This window comes from Thalassophryne amazonica, chromosome 7, assembly GCF_902500255.1.
Source record: "Thalassophryne amazonica chromosome 7, fThaAma1.1, whole genome shotgun sequence".
Taxonomy (NCBI): Eukaryota; Metazoa; Chordata; class Actinopteri; order Batrachoidiformes; family Batrachoididae; genus Thalassophryne; species Thalassophryne amazonica.
Genome location: NC_047109.1, coordinates 53,766,990 through 53,789,532, shown reverse-complemented (window position 1 = coordinate 53,789,532; position 22,543 = coordinate 53,766,990). Strand labels below are relative to the sequence as shown.

The 22,543-nt window shown below is 45.8% G+C and overlaps 1 protein-coding gene across 1 annotated transcript in view; it reads left to right on the top strand.

The window, feature by feature from the left end:
* LOC117513939 (lysosomal thioesterase PPT2-like) overlaps window positions 1–22,543 on the top strand; it is a 34,994-nt gene that overhangs the window by 8,180 nt on the left and 4,271 nt on the right. The window contains exons 3-4 of the mRNA XM_034174192.1: window positions 5,815–5,910; window positions 20,765–20,872. Of these exons, the coding sequence (XP_034030083.1) occupies window positions 5,815–5,910; window positions 20,765–20,872 (204 nt within the window). The remainder of the gene's footprint in view (window positions 1–5,814; window positions 5,911–20,764; window positions 20,873–22,543) is intronic.

Below are 22,543 nucleotides of genomic sequence, written 5' to 3'. Positions count from 1 at the left end.
CTGTAGCCAGGCTGACAAAGAGTCAGAGCTCTATTGAGCTGAGTATTCCATTAACTTTAACTAGTAATGACTTCATGACTTTCTTTGCTAACAAAATTTTTAACTATTAGAGAAAAAATTACTCATAACCATCCCAAAGACGTATCGTTATCTTTGGCTGCTTTCAGTGATGCCGGTATTTGGTTAGACTCTTTCTCTCCGATTGTTCTGTCTGAGTTATTTTCATTAGTTACTTCATCCAAACCATCAACATGTTTATTAGACCCCATTCCTACCAGGCTGCTCAAGGAAGCCCTACCATTATTTAATGCTTCGATCTTAAATATGATCAATCTATCTTTGTTAGTTGGCTATGTACCACAGGCTTTTAAGGTGGCAGTAATTTAACCATTACTTAAAAGCCATCACTTGACCCAGCTATCTTAGCTAATTATAGGCCAATCTCCAACCTTCCTTTTCTCTCAAAAATTGTTGAAAGGGTAGTTGTAAAACAGCTAACTGATCATCTGCAGAGGAATGGTCTATTTGAAGAGTTTCAGTCAGGTTTTAGAATTCATCATAGTACAGAAACAGCATTAGTGAAGGTTACAAATGATCTTCTTATGGCCTCGGACAGTGGACTCATCTCTGTGCTTGTTCTGTTAGACCTCAGTGCTGCTTTTGATACTGTTGACCATAAAATTTTATTACAGAGATTAGAGCATGCCATAGGTATTAAAGGCACTGCGCTGCGGTGGTTTGAATCATATTTGTCTAATAGATTACAATTTGTTCATGTAAATGGGGAATCTTCTTCACAGACTAAAGTTAATTATGGAGTTCCACAAGGTTCTGTGCTAGGACCAATTTTATTCACTTTATACATGCTTCCCTTAGGCAGTATTATTAGACGGTATTGCTTAAATTTTCATTGTTACGCAGATGATACCCAGCTTTATCTATCCATGAAGCCAGAGGACACACACCAATTAGCTAAACTGCAGGATTGTCTTACAGACATAAAGACATGGATGACCTCTAATTTCCTGCTTTTAAACTCAGATAAAACTGAAGTTATTGTACTTGGCCCCACAAATCTTAGAAACATGGTGTCTAACCAGATCCTTACTGTGGATGGCATTACCCTGACCTCTAGTAATACTGTGAGAAATCCTGGAGTCATTTTTGATCAGGATATGTCATTCAAAGCGCATATTAAACAAATATGTAGGACTGCTTTTTTGCATTTACGCAATATCTCTAAAATCAGAAAGGTCTTGTCTCAGAGTGATGCTGAAAAACTAATTCATGCATTTATTTCCTCTAGGCTGGACTATTGTAATTCATTATTATCAGGTTGTCCTAAAAGTTCCCTAAAAAGCCTTCAGTTAATTCAAAATGCTGCAGCTAGAGTACTGACGGGGACTAGAAGGAGAGAGCATATCTCACCCATATTGGCCTCTCTTCATTGGCTTCCTGTTAATTCTAGAATAGAATTTAAAATTCTTCTTCTTACTTTTAAGGTTTTGAATAATCAGGTCCCATCTTATCTTAGGGACCTCGTAGTACCATATCACCCCAATAGAGCGCTTCGCTCTCAGACTGCAGGCTTACTTGTAGTTCCTAGGGTTTGTAAGAGTAGAATGGGAGCTTTCAGGCTCCTCTCCTGTGGAACCAGCTCCCAATTCAGATCAGGGAGACAGACACCCTCTCTACTTTTAAGATTAGGCTTAAAACTTTCCTTTTTGCTAAAGCTTATAGTTAGGGCTGGATCAGGTGACCCTGAACCATCCCTTAGTTATGCTCCTATAGACGTAGACTGCTGGGGGGTTCCCATGATGCACTGTTTCTTTCTCTTTTTGCTCTGTATGCACCACTCTGCATTTAATCATTAGTGATTGATCTCTGCTCCCCTCCACAGCATGTCTTTTTCCTGGTTCTCTCCCTCAGCCCCAACCAGTCCCAGCAGAAGACTGCCCCTCCCTGAGCCTGGTTCTGCTGGAGGTTTCTTCCTGTTAAAAGGGAGTTTTTCCTTCCCACTGTAGCCAAGTGTTTGCTCACAGGGGGTCGTTTTTGACCGTTGGGGTTTTACATAATTATTGTATGGCCTTGCCTTACAATATAAAGCGCCTTGGGGCAACTGTTTGTTGTGATTTGGCGCTATATAAAAAAATTGATTGATTGAACAATGCTACATTTTTCATTTGCCCCATTAAGCATTATTTCAGCTCAGCTGTCCAAGGTGCTGATGCAAAAATAACAAGACTGATTTCCAGATTTATAAAGCATAAAGGTTGGAAGTAAAAATAAAATGTTTTATGTTTGTTTTGTTTGATAACTCATTAGAAATCAATCATCATAGTGTTACAGAAAACATGGAAAGCTGACACCGATGTGCCAGTTGGTACAACCCCAATTCCAGTGAAGTTGGGACGTTGTGTAAAATGTAAATAAAAACAGAATACAATGATTTGCAAATCCTCTTAAACCTATATTCAATTGAATACACCACAAAGACAAGATATTTCATGTTCAAACTGATAGACTTTGTTGTTTTTGTGCAAATATTTGCTCATTTTGAAATGGATGCCTGCAACACGTTTAAAAAAAGTTGGGATGGGGCAACAAAAGACTTGGAAAGTAGATGAATGCTCAAAGAACACCTAATTGGAAACAGGTGAGTGTCATGATTGAGTATAAAAGGAGCATCCCCAAAAGGCTCAGCTGTTCACAAGCAAAGATGGGGCGAGGATCACCACTTTGTGAACAACTGTGTGAAAAAATGGTCCAACAGTTTAAGAACAATGTTTCTCAACTTTCAATTACAAGGAATTTAGGGATTCCATCATCTACAGTCCATAATATAATCAGAAGATTCAGAGAATCTGGAGAACTTTATACACATAAGCGACAAGGCCAAAAACCAACATTGAATGCCCATGACCTTCGACCCCTCAGGTGGCACTGCATTAAAAACCGAGAAGTCACCACTACTACACACACCAAGCCATCCCCAAAACAGACTATAATGCAAGAACTACCAGGAAAAGCACAGAACCCAAACCAAGACATGACCGAAAACCGGATAACACACCCAATACATGACATCAGGAACACTTCAGAAAACCATTGTCAGTTAACACAGTTCGTCACTACATCTACCAATGCAAGTTAAAACTCTACCATGCAAAGCGAAAGCCATACATCAACAACATCCAGAAATGCCGCTGCCTTCTCTGGGCCCAAGCTCATTTGAAATTGGCAGATGCATAGTGGAAAAGTGTGCTATGGTCTGATGAGTCCACATTTCAAATTGTTTTTGGAAATCATGGACATCGTGTCCTCCGGACAAAAGAGGAAAAGACCATCCAGATTGCTACCAGTGCAAAGTTCAAAAGCCAGCATCTGTGATGGTATGGGGGTGTGATAGTGCCTATGGCATGGCCACCTTACACATCTGTGATGGCCCCAACAATGCTGAAAGGCACATCTAGGTTTTGGAGCAACACTTGCTGCCATCCAAGCAACATCTGTTTCAGGAACATCCCTGCTTATTTCAGCAAGACAATGCCAAGCCACATTCTGCATGTGTTACAACAGCGTGGCTTCATAGGAAAAGAGTGCGGGTACTAGACTGGCCTGTCCGCAGTCCGGACCTGTTGCCCATTGAAAATGTGTGGTGCATTATGAAGTGCAAAATACGACAATGGAGACTCCAGACTGTTGAACAACTGAAGTCGTACATCAAGCAAGAATGGGAAAGAATTCCACCTACAAAGATTCAACAATTAGTGTCCTCAGTTCACAAACGCTTATTGAGTGTTGTTAGAAGGAAAGGTGATGTAACACAGTGGTAAACATACCACTGTCTCAGCTTTTTGAAATGTGTTGCAAGCATCCATTTCAAAATGAGCAAATATTTGCACAAAAACAATAAAGTCTATCAATTTGAACATGAAATATCTTGTCTTTGTGGTGTATTCAATTAAATATGGTTGAAGATGATTTGCAAATCATTCTATTCTGTTTTTATTTACATTTTACACAACGTCCCAACTTCATTGGAATTGGGGTTGTAAATTAAATTCATATATTAGATGTTATGTTTTCAGGGCACGACAACGGAGACTCCAGAAGAGTAGCGGCTCGACTCCGAGCTCCTCCCGAGTGCAAACAACATTTTCTTAGAAATTGTCGAACATCTGAAATAAATGTTTCATTACATACACGAAATTGTGTATTTGTAAAAGTGAAAATGGTCATTTATTTTACATCCTAGATAATAGTACCTGTGGACACAGACATTTATGGCTACAGCAGTCTGACATTGGCCCCCTTCACCCAAATGACTGTCTTCTGGCTGATCTCACCGAGCCAGGGCAACTGTGAAATCTACCTAGGTTTGTGCCACATTTGGTCCAATTTGGGGTGAAAATCAAATTCTTTGACCTTTGCCAAAATGAATTCTTTTAGGGTGAAGGGTGAAAACCATCTGCGATTTGGATTCCAAACGTGCACATGCTGAAGCAGCGCACAATCGGAGTTAACACACACATAAGGGGTAAACTACCAACAAAATGAGCCAGCATGTCTGTTTCATTTTATTTGTTTGATTTCAAATGTGTGCAGAGAAGTGGTGCGTATAAGCGGCTCTGTGTTTTGGATTTGAGACCACAAACAGCGCTGTGTTTGGATGCTTTGCAGTGGTTGGTGGTGGTGATGCTTGGAAAGTTTTTTTTTCACTTTTCCTTAAATTTGGCACAACTGTGTAGCTAAAAATGACTGTTCTATTTCACAAGAGCCTGGCTGTTGTGTTTAACAGAAAAGTGTATGTGGGTCTTCCAGGGAAAAGACTGCATCTTAAGAAAAAAAAGGCACTCATCCCGTCACCAACACCAGAGGCGGATTTAATAAGGGGCTGAGGCCCTGTTCTGGTTTCTCCAGTTACCACACTGGCTTTTTTTTCATGTTGCTGTTTCACTCTCCACTCGTTTTGGATTTTAATTTTACTCAATACTTTTTACTCAAAGTACATTTATTTTAAGTATATTTACTTTTGATACTTAAGTACAGCAAATGTCAGATACTTTAAGACTTTTACTCAAGTAATATTTTTAAAGGAGACTTTAACTTTTACCAAAGTAATTTTATGGTACGATACTTGTACTTTCGCTAAAGTATGACTTTGAGGTACATTATACAAGACTGCAACAAACAGAGGCAGACGTGATTGTTGCGCAATTCCAAAACCCACCACTATATGTGTGCCAACACTGGTGCCAACTGTAGTGAAAATGTAAATTTGACCTTTGACCCAATAGCCTTGACCCCAGTGATTGACCTTGGAAAATTTGATCTTGCTTGGGCAATTCCAGAACTAACCACGATATGTTTGGCAAGTTTAATGGACATCAGAGTGAAAAAAGTAAAAGAAAATAAAACAAAACTTGTGACTGATCCCATGATCATGACCATTGGCAAAACTATACTTTTAAGAGCAGTTCTAGGGTTGACCTTCATTCTCATACAAAATTGGTGGAAATGGACAAAAGACCTGGGAGGAGTAGGGAACAAAGAGACAAACAGACAGACAAATGTTGTTCACATTATACAATTTAGGAGGTTTAATTAATCCAGAAAGTCTTAGGCACATTGAATGCCCACAAAAACAAAATGTCTGTCAAGAAGGAGAATTTCACTCACTTGAAGGAAAAAATAGTTGCATTTATGGTGCGAGGCACCACAACCTTTCACTCTTCACAAACAGAAATGGTGACTGTGTCAGATTGCTCTCTGGAAAGGTGACTCTCTTTTTGTCGTATCCTTTTTTCTTAGGTGGTCTAATTTGTCGAGCACTCCTTTCCACTGTTCCACATCACAATGTTGACACTTTTATCTCTCTGTCATCACCACAGGCTGGGCAGTACGGAGGTCAGAGTGCTTCACATATAAAACATCATTTTTGATAGTTATGGTCAGACGTTTGCATACACATCATAAATGTTGTGGAGATTTCATTGAACTGTTCATTTTCTGGGGTAATTATACAAAATACATCTGTAATAGAAAAAATTAACACACAAGTGAAAGGCAGTGAGGATGCATGGCAGCAGAAGAGGGTGGACCCTTAATGCAGACTCCCAGACCAGGTGTAGGTGTAAAATAAGTCATATAGTCTTTATTCCATGCCAAGATATGGTACGCAGGTTATCAGTCAGCGGAGCAATGGTACAGACAGGGTTAGGCAAAAACACAGTCATGGTCAAGAAGAGTCCAAAGGCACGAGCAATTACAAATATCAAGGCTGAGGCAAAACGTGCAGTCAAAAACACAGAGCAGGATCGAGAAACACGGCTAGGCAAAAACAGGACTGATACAAGAGCTGGTAAGTGTACTACAACAACAAACTGGCAAAGGAGTGGTGGCTGGGAGGAGTTTAAATAAGCAGGCGATAACACGGTGCACGTGCAGGAGAACAATCTATAAAGGGGGCGTGGCCAGAGGATGAAGATAGTGCAAGATAGTGGGCATGGGAATACACAAAGTGGAGTGATGAAAGAGACAAAGACGTGGGCAAGTGTACAGAGCGTGAGCGGATGAATATACTAAGCAGACAGAATCAGACTGAGAGACAGAGACGCGAGGCAGGTGCAGGGCGTGGAATGAAACACAAACAAATGGAATGAGGAAAAACTGAGAACAAAAATAAATTAGAAACTGAGGACAGAATATGAAATATACTAATATGAAAAGGAACAAATTAAGCATAACATACGAACTGAAAAGCGAACCATCAGACAATAAGTACTGAAACAAAACTATATAGGAACTGATAAGGGAACAACAAGAAAATTAACACTAAAACTAAACTGGAACTGACTAAGACTAAGAAAACAAAGTGGCGAACAAACTATAAGTAAAACAGAGACTGTTGTGTGGGCCGCTGAAGAGGAGGTACTGCTGGCCCACCACCACAAGATGGCGCTCTGCTTGAAGTGCGGGCTTCAAGCACGAGAGGGCGTCGGAGCGACCGGGAATGACAGCTGGAGGCGCCAGCAGGAGGCGTGTTAGGTGAGCTGCAGCACATCTTAACCGCTTTTACTGCTCGGTTGGACTTAGTTACCGAGCAGAGCATTATTCTCAATCGTAGGATGGAGGCTCTCACCGCCCAGGTGGAAGCGCACGCTCAGGGTGCTGCTGCAGCACCTCCTCCTGCTGACCGAATGCCAGAGACAGACATTCCACTGGTCGTTCAACGAACCGCCCCACCTTCCCCTGAAGCATACATAAGCCCTCCGGAGCCGTACGGAGGCTGTGTGGAGACGTGCGCGGACTTCTTGATGCAGTGCTCGCTCGTCTTTTCACAGCGTCCCGTCATGTACGCGTCAGACGCTAGCCGGGTCGCTTACGTCATAAATTTGCTTCGAGGAAAGGCACGCGCCTGGGCTACGGCGCTCTGGGAGCAGAATTCACGGCTCCTAACAATTTACACTGAGTTTGTGAGGGAGTTCCGACAGGTGCTCGACCACCCTCATAGAGGCGAGACCGCTTCAAGCGTGCTGCTGTCGATACGACAGGGGTGTCGGAGCGCAGCGAAGTATGCAGTCGACTTCCGCATCGCGGCAGCGCGAGCCGGCTGGAATGCTGTTGCGCTCCGCGCCGCCTTTGTAAACAGACTGTCTCTGGTCCTCAAGGAGCACCTGGTGACGAAGGACGAGCCGCGGGATTTAGATGGGCTTATCGACCTGGTTATACGGTTAGACAACCGATTGACAGAACACCGATGGGAGCGAGACGAAGGGCGTGGTCAGGCACAAGCCATCCCTCTTCCTCCCGGGTCCAAAAGGGAGCCGTTTTCCCCACGCTCCACAGCCAGGGCTCTCCACGTGACGACAGCTCCCCCTGCTGACGTTGCTATGGAAACGAGCAGGGCCAAAGAGCGATCAGATCAGAGACAAAGGAGGCTGATCCGTGGAGAGTGTTTTCTCTGCAGCTCAACCGAGCACACACAGAGAGAATGCCCCAAACGGTCAAAACAGCAGCACTCGTCCTTAGAGACTGGGCTAAGGGTGGGTCACAACACCCACGCGGGGAGACCCCGACAATCTGCACGTATCCCAGTCACGATCCTGAGTGGGGATCTAACCCTTCACGCCCCAGCACTGGTGGACACGGGGTCAGATGGGAATCTGCTGGATAGCAGATGGGCAAAGGAGGTTGGGCTCCCTCTAGTGGCCTTACCGTCACCATTGTCGGTGCGGGCACTAGATGGCACCCTTCTTCCACTAATCACACACCAGACACAGCCAGTGACATTGGTTTGCGTCTGGGAATCACGGGAGGAGATTTATGTAACACCTTCTACCTCCTGAGTGACTTTGGGTTTTCCATGGGTGTTAAAACACAATCCCCGGATTGATTGGCCGTCTGGGGTTGTGGTTCAGTGGAGCGAAACCTGCCACCGGGAGTGTTTAGGATCCTCGGTTCCACCCGATATGACAGCTAAGCAGGAGGTTTTAGTCCCCCCAATCTGGCGGCGGTGCCAGCCGAGTACCATGACCTTGCTGACGTCTTCAGCAAGGATCTGGCACTCACGCTGCCCCCACACCGCCGTACGATTGTGCCATTGATTTGATACCGGGCGCTGAGTACCCGTCCAGCAGCTGTACAACCTCACGTCCGGAACGCGAATCAATGGAGACCTACATCCGGGACTCGTTAGCTGCCGGGTGATCCGGAACTCACCTCCCCGATGGGTGCTTGTTTCTTTTTTGTGGGCAAGAAGGACAGCGGACTCCGTCCATGCATTGATTACAGAGGGCTGAACGAGATCACGGTTCGCACCGATACCGTTACCTCTGTGGATTCAGTGTTCACGCCCCTGCATTGGAGCCCAAATTTTCACGAAATTGGATCTTAGGAATGCTTATCACCTGGTTCGGATCCGAGAGGGGAGATGAGTGGGAAGACGGCATTTAACACCCCGTTAGGTCACTTTGAGTACCTGGTCATGCCGTTTCGGCCTCACCAATGCGCCCGCGACGTTCCAAGCATTGGTTAATGATGTCTTGCGGGACTTCCTGCATCGGTTTGTCTTCGTATATCTAGACGATATACTCATCTTTTCTCCGGATCCTGAGACCCATGTCAAGACTGTACGTCAGGTTCCTACAGGGTTTGTTGGAGAACCGGCTGTTTGTGAAGGGCGAGAAGTGTGAGTTTCACCGCACTTCTTTGTCTTTCCTGGGATTCATAATCTCCTCCAACTCCGTCGCCCCTGATCCGGCCAAGGTTGTGGCGGTGAGAGATTGGCCCCAACCAACGAACCGTAGGAAACTACAACAGTTCCTCGGTTTTGCAAATTTCTACCGGAGGTTCATCAAGGGCTACAGTCAGGTAGTTAGCCCCCTGACAGCCCTGACCTCCACAAAAGTCCCCTTCACCTGGTCGGATCGGTGCAAAGCCGTGTTTAGGGAGTTGAAACGCCGGTTCTCGACTGCACCGGTTCTGGTGCAGCCCGATCCCAATCACCAGTTCGTAGTTGAAGTGGATGCCTCTGACTCAGGGATAGGAGCCGTGTTATCCCAGAGCGGGGAGTCCGACAAGGTTCTCCATCCATGTGCCTACTTTTCCTGCAGGTTGACCCCAGCTGAACCGAACTATGACGTCGGCAATCGGGAACTTGCGATAAAGGAGGCTCTTGAGGAGTGGAGACACCTGTTGGATGGAGCATCGGTACCATATACGGTTTTCAGCCCGGACCCGGGGACCCGGGGACAGGTCCGAAGGACAAGTTGTATGTCCACCAGAGGCCAGGGCTGCGGGTCCTTGACTTCCTGTCACGGTTCCAAGCTCTCCTGTCATCCAGGGGTGCGAAAGGGACCGTGGCAGTGGTCCAGCAACGCTTCTGGTGGGCGTCTATGGAAGCCGACGTCTGGGAGTATGTCCAGGCCTGCACCACCTGTGCCAGGGGCAAAGCCGAACCACACAAGGCCCAAGGCCTCCTCCCGCCTCTGCCGTGCTTCGTCGCCCCTGGTCTCATATTGGCCGGACTTGTCATGGGCCTCCCGCCGTCCCAGGGCATGACTTCCATCCTCATGATAGTGGACCGGTTCTCCAAGGCGGCCCACTCGTGGCCCTCCCGAAGCTCCCGACGGCCCAGGAGACTGCAGACCTCCTGTTCCACCACGTCGTGCGTCTGCATGGGATTCCATCAGACATTGTCTCAGATCGTAGTCCTCAGTTCTCCTCCCAGGTCTGGAGGAGTTTCTGCAGGGAACTGGGGGCCACCGTCAGTCTCTCGTCTGGGTACCACCCCCAGACGAACAGGCAGGCAGAGCGAACGAACCAGGAACTGGAGCAGGCCCTCCGCTGCGTGACCTCCGCCCACCCGATGGCCTGGAGTGACCATCTGGCCTGGATCGAGTACGCTCATAATAGCCAAGTCTCATCTGCCACCGGCCCTCTCCCCGTTTGAGGTGTGTTTGGGGTAACAGCCCCATTGTTTCCACTAGTGGAGGGAGAGGTCGGGGTGCCCTCGGTCCAGGCCCATCTGAGGAAAGTGCCGTCGGGTGTGGCGTACCGCCCGCTCTGCCCCTCGCTCAGAGCCGGACGAGGGCTAAGGGTCCATGCAGACGCTGGCGTTCCCCGCCCCTGACATACCAGCCGGGCAGGAGGTCTGGCTATGCAGGGGAATCCCACAAGCTAAAGGACAGGTACATCGGACCATTTCCCATACTCAAAGTCCTCAGTCCGGCCGCAGTGAGCTGAAGCTGCCAGCTTCACTGCGGAATACCCCCCGTTTTTCATGTGTCGAGACTCAAGCCTGCCATACCTCAACCACTGTGTGCCCGGGACCAGCGCCGCCTCCTGCCCGGATCATCAATGGGAGGCCCGTGTGGACGGTACGCCGGCTCCTGGACGTCCGTCGAAAGGGCCGGGGGTTCCAGTATCTGGTGGACTGGGAGGGTTATGGCCCCGAAGAGCGCTCCTGGGTGAAGAGGAGCCCTTCATCCTGGACCGCCCCTTCCTGGCCGACTTCTACACCCGTCACCCGGGACAAGCCTGGAGGCGCCGTTGAGGGGGGGGTCCTGATGTGTGGGCCGCTGAAGAGGAGGTACTGCTGGCCCACCACCACAAGATGGCGCCCTGCTTGAAGTGCAGGCTTCAAGCACGATGAGGGCGTCGGAGCAACTGGGAGTGACAGCTGTCACTCATCATCCGTACCAGCTGTCACTCATCCACTACACATCACCACCACCATAAAGGCCGGACTGCAACTCCACCTCCCCGCCGAGAAATCAGCTACCAATCAGGTAATTCTCTGCTGAACCTTACTTCGAGTATTAGTCTGATCTCTTTTTGCAGCCGTTTTCCTGGGATGGATACACTGTCTGCTGAGTTGGCGTTTGGTGTGGACTGCGATGGCTTCGCCTCCCACCCCACCCAGATAAGTGGTTATCTTGGGAGCTGCACGAGTGTGTGATTGGAGGTGGAGATTCTCCCTCCTAACTGTGTACAGACTGTGGGATTACTGAGTGTGCGAACTCACACTCATCAGTACTGTCTCTGTTCTCTGCCAGCAGTACCGGGTCTGACTGCTGAAGACAGTGGCCACCTGGGGCGCAGGGCTTGGCGGCTCCGGTGTTCTTCAGATCCGTTGGTGGTGGAAGCTGTGTGGGATCCGGCTCTTCTCTCACCAGACGTCTTCTATCGTCGAGCCTGCCCACACGTCACCTTGTGTATAATTGACATTCCACCATATTGTTATTGTCTGTACTTCGTTGTGCGATTCACAAAATTAAATTGTTACTTTTTGGCTTATCCATTGTCCGTTCATTAACGCCCCCTGTTGTGGGTCCGTGTCACGACACTTTCACAACAAGAGACTAACTGATAACAGACAACAAAACCTGATGCTTCAGCATAGCTGATAATATCACAAATGAGAAGAACAAAATAAACAAATGATAAACTAATGATAAACAAACTGGCTGAACAAAACAAGAACGGAACTGAACTATGGCTAACGTATGAAAAGTAATAAAGATACAAAGTGGCAAAGCAACAGAGGACAATGAATAAACAGGTGACAACAATAAATCTCTAATAAATCAAAAAAAGGGGAAAAAGTAAAACCATAACCCAAGTTTAAAATAAAGTTTCATTTTTAAACAATCAATACAGGGCAAAAATAAAACATACAGTGTCAAAATATACACACAGCGGACCACAGTGAGTAATAAGTTATTTGATTTTTTGTGTTATCCTCTGCAATTGAAGTTTTATGTGTTTTATCTATATGTAACTGTCATTACCAAATAAATGTAATCAAATCAAACAAAATGCAGCGCTATCATGGATTGAATGTCCGTTAGGAGGTTTTTCACTACCACTTAAGGGTACTAAACAATGCTTACAATTCAGCCTCAGTGCACAATGGCCTACAGAAATGTATGTATGTATGCTGTAGGTCATGGTCAATGAAGAATTACACAGGGATCAAAACTGAAAAATGCTCCAGTCATTTTGAAAAGTATACTACATTATTTGTATGATCATAATGATTCCAAAGGGGTACAGTTTTGGACTATCTATAACTGAACATTATGTAGTTATGGGGTAAAAACAGCAAAAATAGTGACAATTTCAATTTGGATAGGGACAAAAGTTAGACTTACTCCTATTTTGGTAAAAAAAGCAATGAAAATTATTGGTTAATATGGTTTGTTTTAAAAAAAAAAGGAATAGTTAGCACCATCTCACATGCTTAGTTATCACTTTATGTTGCAACATACAGTGAGGAAAATAAGTATTTGAACACTGTACGATTTTGCAAGTTCTCCCACTTAGAAATCATGGAGGGGTCTGAAATTTTCATCTTAGGTGCATGTTCACATAATCTAAAAAAAAAAAAAAAATCTGGAAATCATATTGTATGATTTTTTAAAATAATTTATTTATATGTTGCTGCTATTTATATGCTACTACTGGGTGGCGGTCGAGGGCGGGTGGCCCGGCGGCCCGGTCCATGCTCACAGCCCCTGGCTGTTGGGACGTGGAATGTCACCTCGCTGGGGGGCAAGGAGCCTGAGCTTGTGCGGGAGGTTGAGAGATACCGACTAGAGATAGTCGGGCTCACCTCCATGCACAGCATGGGCTCTGGTACCCAACTCCTGGGGGGGCTGGATACTTCATTTTTCTGGCGTTGCCCACGGGGAGAGGCGGGGAGGCTGGGGTTGCATGCTTATTGCTCCCCAGCTCAGTCGCCATGTGTTGGAGTTCACTCCGGTGAACAAGAGGGTCGCGTCCCTACGCCTTCGGGTCAGGGACAGGTCTCTCACCGTTGTCTCGGCCTACGGGCCGAGGGTCAGTGCAGAGTACCCGACCTTCCTGGAGTCCCTGGGAGGGGTACTAGATAGCGCTCCGACTGGGGACTCCATTGTTCTCCTGGGGGATTTCAACGCCCACGTGGGCGGCGACAGTGAGACCTGGAGGGGGGTGATCGGGAAGCACGGCCTCCCCGATCTGAACCCGAGTGGTGTTCAGTTGTTGGACTTCTGTGCTAGTCACAGTTTGTCCATCACGAACACCATGTTCGAGCACAAAGGTGTCCATAAGTGCACGTTGGCACCAGGACACCTGAGCCGGAGGTCGATGATCGACTTTGTAGTCGTCATCTGACCTTCGGCCACGTGTCTCTGACACTCGAGTAAAGAGAGGGGCAGACCTGTCGACCGATCACCACCTGGTGGTGAGTTGGATTCGTTGGGAGGGAAGGAAGTCAGTCAGACCTGGCAGGCCCAAACGTATTGTGAGGGTCTGCTGGGAACGACTGGCGGAACCCTCTGTCAGGGAGGTCTTCAACTCCCACCTACGGGAGAGCTTCTCCCAGATCCCGGGGGAGGTTGGAGACATGGAGTCCGAGTGGACCATGTTCTCCACCTCCATTGTTGATGCGGCCGCTCGTAGCAAGGTCGCAAGGTCTCTGGTGCCTGTCGCGGCGGCAATCCCCGAACCCGGTGGTGGACACCGGAAGTAAGGGATGCCGTCAAGCTGAAGAAGGAGTCCTACTTATCTTTGTTGGGACCCAGAGGCAGCTGACAGGTACCGGCAGGCCAAGCGTGCCGCAGCCCGTGCGGTCGCAGAGGCAAAAACTCGGGTCTGGGAGGAGTTCGGGGAGGCTATGGAGGAGGACTCAAAGAGATTCTGGCAAACCATCCGACGCCTCAGGAGGCAGAAGCAGCTCTCCACCGGCACTGTTTATGGTGCGGGTGGGGAGCTGTTGACCCTGACTGGGGATGTTGTTGGGCGGTGGAAGGAGTACTTTGAGGATCTCCTCAATCCCATCGTCACGTCTTCTGAAGAGGAAACAGAGACTGGGGACCCAGAGGCGGACTCATCCATTACCCAGGCAGAAGTCACCGAGGTGGTTAGAAAGCTTCTCGGTGGCAAGGCTCCTGGGGTGGATGAAATCTGTCCTGAGTACCTTAAGTCTCTGGATGTTGTGGGACTGTCTTGGCTGATATGCCTCTGCAACATCGCGTGGCAATCGGGGACAGTGCCTCTGGATTGGCAGACCGGGGTGGTGGTCCCTCTGTTTAAGAAGGGGGACCGGAGGGTGTGTTCCAACTATAGGGGATCACACTCCTCAGCCTCCCCGGTAAGGTCTATTCCGGAGTACTGGAGAGGAGAATTCGACCGATGGTCAAATCTCGGATTCAGGAGGAGCAGTGTGGTTTTCGTCCTGGTCGCAGCACACTGGACCAGCTCTACACGCTCCATCGGGTGCTCGAGGGTTCATGGGAGTTCGCCCAACTAGTCCACATGTGTTTTGTGGATCTGGAGAAGGCGTTCGACCGTGTCCCTCGGGGCACCCTGTGGGGAGTGCTCCGGGAGTACGGGGTCCGGGGTCCTTTGCTAAGGGCTATCCGGTCCCTGTACGACCGCAGCAGGAGCTTGGTTCGCATTGCCGGTAGTAAGTCAAACCTGTTTCCAGTGCATGTTGGCCTCCACCAGGGCTGCCCTTTGTCACCGGTTCTGTTCATTATTTTTATGGACAGAATTTCTAGGCGCAGCCAGGGTGTAGAGTGGGTCTGGTTTGGGAACCACAGAATCTCGTCTCTGCTGTTTGCGGATGATGTGGTTCTGTGGCTTCGTCAATCAGGACCTTCAGCGTGCACTGGGGCGGTTTGCAGCCGTGTGTGAGGCGTCCGGGATGAAGATCAGCACCTCAAAATCTGAGGCCATGGTTCTCGACTGGAAAAAGGTGCTTTGCCCTCTTCAGGTCGGTGGAGTGTCCTTGCCATCAAGTGGAGGAATTTAAGTATCTCGGGGGTCTTGTTCATGAGTGAGGGACGGATGGAGCGTGAGATCAATAGACGGATCGGTGCAGCGTCTGCAGTGATGTGGTCGCTGTATCGGACCGTCGTGGTGAAGAGAGAGCTGAGTAGGGGGGCAAAGCTCTCGATTTACCGATCGATCTACGTTCCGACCTTACCTATGGTCATGAGATTGGCTCATGACCGAAAGAACGAGATCGCAGGTACAAGCGGCCGAGATGAGTTTCCTCCGCAGGGTGGCTGGGCGCTCCCTTAGAGATAGGGTGAGGAGCTCGAATCACTTGGGAGGAGCTTGGAGTCGAGCCGCTGCTCCTCCACGTCGAAAGGAGTCAGTTGAGGTGGCTCGGGCATCTTTTGTGGATGCCCCCTGGATGCCTCGCTGGAGAGGTGTTCCTGGCACGTCCCATTGGAAGGAGCCCCCGGAAGAACCCAGGACACGCTGGAAGGATTACATCTCTCGGCTGGCTTGGGAACGCCTTGCGGTTCCCCGGAGGAGCTGGGGGAGGTGTGTGTGGGATCGGGAGGTCTGGCGGCTTTGCTTGAGCTGCTGCCCCTGCGACCCGACTCCGGATAAAGCGGAAGAAAATGGATGGATGGATGGATTAACATCCATCCATCCATTTCCCCTACCAACCAGCAAGAATTCTGGCTCACACAGACCTGTTAATTTTTCTTTAAGAAGCCCTCTTATTCTGCACTCTTTACCTGTATTAATTACACCTGTTTGAACTTGTTACCTGTATAAAAGACACCTGTTCACCTGGTTTAAAATCCTGCAGGGCAGCAAGGTTCCCCTGCTCAAGCCAGCACATGTCCAGGTCAGATTTCCGGATTTATTTTTTTTTTTAGATTATGTCTCTCACAGTGGACATGCACCTAAGATGAAATTTCAGACCCCTCCATGATTTCTAAGTGGGAGAACTTGCAAAATCGCAGGGTCTTCAAATACTTATTTTCCTCACTGTATGTCATATGTCATAGAATCCAATGGATGTCAACCTTGTTTTCCCCTTACCAGCATATATACAGACCAAGCATTTACACAGTCAAAACTATTCCATTTATTATTGCTATTAGCTCGACCAATGATTTGCATAGCAATACCAAACTCTTTTGATTGTAGACCGTGACACTGGTGTTGCAGTAGCTTCAAGTTCAGTGCAGGCCTGCTTGTAGGCTAGACATGTGAAAAATATCACTAAGATTGTGTGTTTTATGGTAAAAAACACCAAATGTCGCACAGGCATTATTTGATATATGTGTAACGAATTTTAAAATTTAATTTTACCTTGAATTAACTTGGGGCACCACCTGTTGGTCTGATGGTTTATAACATGGTTGTAATGTCAATATGTGGAATATCAGCCAACAGAAAATAATATATCAGTCTCTTAGAAATATATATAAATATATAAAAATATATCAGTCTCGTATAATTACAGACAACTGCACGTTTAAGCATTTATTTAACTCAGTAAATGGTAAATGGACTGCATTTATATAGCGCTTTTCCATCTGCATCAGACGCTCAAACCGCTTTACACAATTATGCCTCACATCACCCCAATGTCAGGGTGCTGCATACAAGACGCTCACGACACACCGGGTGCAATAGGGGATTAAAGGCCTTGCCCAAGGGCCCTTAGTGATTTTCCAGTCAGGCGGGGGGATTTGAACCCATGGACTCAAGCCCAATGCCTTAACCACTAGACCATCACCTCCCCCCTTCAGTCAAGGGTTAAATAGGACAGGACATATCACAGTGATGCACTTTGATGATTCAAGATTCAAACAACTTTATTGATCTCTAAAAGGGCAATTCATATCACACCCAATTATTTCAGAATTGAGACAATGAGAGTATGGGCTGCAGCAACTTCCCGCGCAGCCAGCCAACAATCTTCTAGGCAGTTGGATCAAAAATCACTTGAGGCAAAAATTGTTCAACAAAGTGGATCTGGAGTTTATAAAAAAAACCTGGTAGTTTCATTTGGAAGATTGCTAAAGTAAAAAAAAGAAAAAAGAATTTCTTCTGTGCAAAGTACAAAGAAGTCATAACCCACACGCACTTGGGCAAAGAGTGAACAAAGGGGCAAAAAACGAGACAGTAGACAAACAGAGCTGAAGGAGGTGAAAAAGGCAAAAGAGGAGTGAAAAGAATGAAAGAGGCCATCTCCTGAGAGACATTGACTTTTAAAGGGTCTTAATTCCACTCAACCCCAAGAATTTTGAGTAGCGTAGTTTTTAATGTGTTTCTTTGTCTTCACTGACAAATAAGTTATTACCTCACATTCTTAAATTCCTGCTTAAAATCAAGAGTGTCCTTTAGCGAACGAGTCTTATGTAATATAAGCACACTTGAAACAACATAACCATAATATGAAAAAAAAAATGACAAGACTTTCTAACTTCTAGCTACATTCAACATAAAACATTCAGAGATTGACGATTCCATACTTGGTTGGTGACACCACCAAAAAAGTTTTTTTTTATTTCAAACAACAACAAAATATAAAGGGAAAAAGGAAGGCAAAAGACATGGGATTCCTTTAATCCTTTTGTTCAAAAGTTCAGTTAAAGAAATCTGTGACTCCTATTTCTTTGCATTGACGCAGAAAGGCGAGAAAATAAAAAGAGCAAACAGGCTACTGCAACAAGTTATGGTTCGGTTGTCATGTTGACAAACAGTGAAGACGGCACTTTAAGTGACGTAACATGATGACGTCAAACTCACGGGATGGGCAGTTTTTTTGGCCTAAGGCAGAGGGGTGTCTCAATTCATAGGGCTAGAGACATACCCCTTTGCCTTACCACTTGTTTTAAATGGGTAGGCATAGCGGTAGAGGTAGGGCCAAGGGGAAGGGGTACAAAAGAGAATTGAGATTGGGCCTTAATGTTACCCTCCCTGTAGAGCCCTATCTATGTTCCCAGACAAGATGGCGGCCCTTCCCCAGTAGGGTGAAGGTTTTCTGGTATCAGCAAGCCACGGCAGCCCCAAAACAAAGGCCAGTTATCAATAAAACTAAACTTGCAACAAATGGCTGATTCATGACTGATAAAAGACCACCAGACTCCCCAAAAGAATGCTTTTAGGTGTTGTAAATTAATTAGAGAGTACTTGGTGTTTGACATCTTGATCTTGCTGTGGGCTCAGAGAAAATAGCTTGGTGTCACTTTTGATGAGCCACAGGATCTGGGAGCAGAATTGGAACCCCCTTTGAAGAAAGGAGTACTGACCTTTTTGGTTCCATGCAACTCATGAAATTTTGAGCAAACTATTCACAGCCTTCTCATTACATATGTACAGTTGTGCTCAAAAGTTTACATACCCAAGCGGAATTTTTATTGATTTATTTATTTATTTTGTCCATTTTTCGGAGAATATGTGTTGTGTGGGCCACTGAAGAGGAGGTACTGCTGGCCTACCACCACCAGATGGCGCCCTGCTTGGAGTGCGGGCTTCAAGCACGAGAGGGTGCCGGAGCCACTGGGAGTGACAGCTGTCGCTCTTCATCAGCACCAGCTGTCACTCATTCAACCCATCACCATCACCATAAAGGCTTGACTGCAACTCCACCTCCTCGCTGAGAAATCATCTACCATACAGGTAATTTTCTCTGCTAAACCGAAAACACTGACTAATAGTATGAACTTCTTTGAAGCCGTTTTCCTGTGGTGATTGCCTTATCTGTGGGATTGCCGTTTGGTGTGATCAGCGACAGCTTCGCTTCACACCCCAACCAGATAAGTGATTAGACAGGAGCTGCACGAGTGTGTGATTGGAGGTGGAGGCGCTCCCTCCTAACTGAACACAGACTGTGGGATTACTGAGTGTGCGTACTCACACTCATCAAACTGTTTCTGTTCTCTGCCAGCAGTACCGGGTCTGACTGCTGAAGACAGTGGCCACCTGGGGCGCAGGGCTTGGCGGCTCCGGTGTTCTTCAGATCCGTTGGTGGTGGAAGCTGTGTGGGTTCCGGCTCTTCTATCACCAGACGTCTTCTATCTTCGAGCCTGCTACACGCCACCTTGTGTATGATTGACATTCCGCACTATTGTTATTGTCTGTACTTCGTTGTGCGCTTCACAACATTAAATTGTTACTTTTGGCTTATCCATTGTCCGTTCATTAACGCCCCCTGTTGTGGGTCCGTGTCACGACACCTTTCCAACAATATGAATGATAACACAAAACTTTTTTTTTTGACTCACGGTTAGTGGTTGGGTGAAGCCATTTATTGTCAAACAACCAGGTTTACTCTTTTTAAATTATAATGACAACACAAATTACCCAAATGACCATGGTCAAAAGTTTACATACCTTTGTTCTTAATAACATGTATTTCCCCCTTCAACATCAGTGACAGCTTGGAGTCTTTTGTGGTAGTTTGTGGAAGAGGCTCTCTGATGGTAAAGCTGCCACTGAATATGTTTCGGACTTTATTTACATCAATTACAAAGAAATACAAACAATATGGCACACTCTATGGTAAATCTGCATGGAGTAGACAGTTCTCAAAAACTGAGAGACTGTGGAATAAGTAGAAGAGTGAGGAAAGCCACCAAGACACCCAGACAACCCAGAAGAAGTTATAGGCTTACGTGGCTGTGATTGGAGAAATTATGCACAGTGCAAGCTTTGCATTTTGTATCACCAGTTATCCATCTTCATGATGAAGTGGTATAGAGGAGGATTTTCTTAAAAAGAAGACCTGGAAGTTTAGCTACAAATTGCCAGAAGGTACATCTGAGATGCAAGCCTGGATTTGATCTGTTTTGGTGAAAGAAAATCCTTCTCTGCTCTACTCCACTATGAAACTAAGAGTAGTGATGCAGAGAGAGTACTTGGGTAAATCTACTGTCCTCTTTCTCAAATCTGCTTTGAGCACTTTGGACTTTCCTATTGTACTGTGTGTTGGTCAAGCCAATGAGTGATGTCAAATAAACCTTTTTTAATCTCAGCAGATAGGAACTTCCAACTGTAGTCAATCATCATCTGTTATAGAAAGTTAAGAGGCCTTGGCAAATGAAAAGATATTTTAAAACTTTCAGCACCACTGACATAGTCATATCTGAGTGGATGTATGTATATTTCAACCCACTATGAATAGTTTTGACATTGTGTTGATGTCAGAAAACCCATAATAAATTAAAATTCATGCACCAAATTCTTGGGGCTTTGTTTCTCTTACAGAAGTATTTTGCATAATCAGTTTGTCCCAGATAAAGAACAGTTGAAAAAAATCACTGAAAGCCTGATATTGGACATTCACGTCCAAATAAGTGTATGTAACTTTCTGACCACAATTCCGTGATAAACATTTGAACATATGTGTTAGCAGAAAACTGTTCAAAGTATTTTCTTGTAGATGGTAAGTCACTTCATCAAAGCCTTCCCGACACCAAAAAAAACTTACTCTCTGTGTGTCTTTTTCACTCTACAGACACCGTTTACCTGAAATGGATATTTCCTGATCACTTCAAGACAACAGTGTTTAGTATTTGCTACAACACAGTGGGACAGGAAGTGTCCATTTGTGATTATTGGAATGGTGAGAATAGAAGGGGTGTAGTCACTTTATTGAAAAGCTGAAAATAATCAGTCTCAACATGCTTTGAAGAAAGAAAGCAAAACTGGAAGAAAAAGTTATTCTGGTGGAAACTTGCGTAGGTTCTACATTCTGTCATAGAGAGTTAATAATGGAAGTCATCAGAGGGCTGATGCACGCCCTGCACATTCTACACACCACAATATAAATGTACTAGGGATGCACCGATCCCAGAATCGGCCCGATCCCGTATTCATATACTTGTACTTATAATCATAAAACGTCTTTGATACTCCGTGACCCAGTACCCCTTTACAGCAGTGTAAAGTCAACCTCTCAAAGGGGGAGTTTCACACACATGCTCTGAAATTTCTGGGCTATAAGTTGTTACTTTTTCATATGTTTTGAACAATGCAGCTTAAACAGTGATGTGGCTAATTCATGGATTTTTACAGGTTTTCATGTAATTTACTCATAAATCAAAATACATCCATCAATGCTGTCCATCATGCGGAGTAAATTCACACACATACAGTAAATAACAAGTCCAAGTCCTGTTCATTTCAGTGGAATTCATCATCATACGATCTTGAAGAAAAATAATTCATACAAAGCCTCCTGAGTTTGGAAAACAACATCTGAAAATACTTTAATTCCTCGTGTGGCTGAAAAAAAAAATTCCTCTGTGAGTTCGGCACTTTGCGCCAGTTCCTCCATCAGAACTCAGATCAAGATTTCAGCAGCAGAGGTTGTCCATCAAGTTGGTGAGTTTCAGCCTCTGGTGTGGGTGTTCAGGCCAATGGGAGACCGGCTCGGTCCGCTACAGGTGTTATCCGTTTGCGGACTGTCCATTGCGCTGCGTTTGGACCCTCTGCTCCCCTCCACGAGCTGGGTCAGAAGTTGACTGCGCGCCTCATTCATTAGCGGCTCATTTACCACAGGCAATGGGCTATTCTGTCTGAACTCGAGGATATTGTCCCATGATCCACAAAGAAAAAAATAATATAATGTTAAAATTACTCTGTTTTGCCTCTATGTGAGGCAGAGATGCTGTGTGATGCCATGCGATGCCGTGTGTGTATGTGCGTGCATGCCGTGCTCCTCCAATATTTACATGTTCCACCTTTGGGGAAAAAAAACATTTATGGTTTGCATTTGTGTATGTTACTGGTACGTATTAAATTAAAAGTTAAAAAAAATAGTGTGAAGAGTGAAAGACTGTTTAGCTCAGTGTCAGACATTGTAGATGAAAACAGAAACAGTCTCACAGCTGATAACACAGAGAAGCTTCTTTTCATCAAAATGAATCTGCCCCTCACATTTTCAAAAAAAGGCTTTTAGTCCTCATAGACATAAACAAAGTTACTGATGGACAGTTTCAGTTCGTTGTTGGTGTTATATATTTGTAGTGCTGAAGTCCACAGGTTACATTTCAGTGAGATGTCTGGCAGTGTCATGTTGTTAAGAAACACACAATTAATGTTTAAAGGACAATTTGTTGTAGTCAGAAAGTGAAGTTACATGATTTATGTGAACATTTATAAATAAAAACAAAGTTAATGATACTGGTAGCAGTTATAGTCAAAAAGTAAGGAACAACTGATAACTACAACATGTTTTCAAAGTCATACAAACTGTAATGGTATCATTAAATACTCGTATCAGTACTCGGTA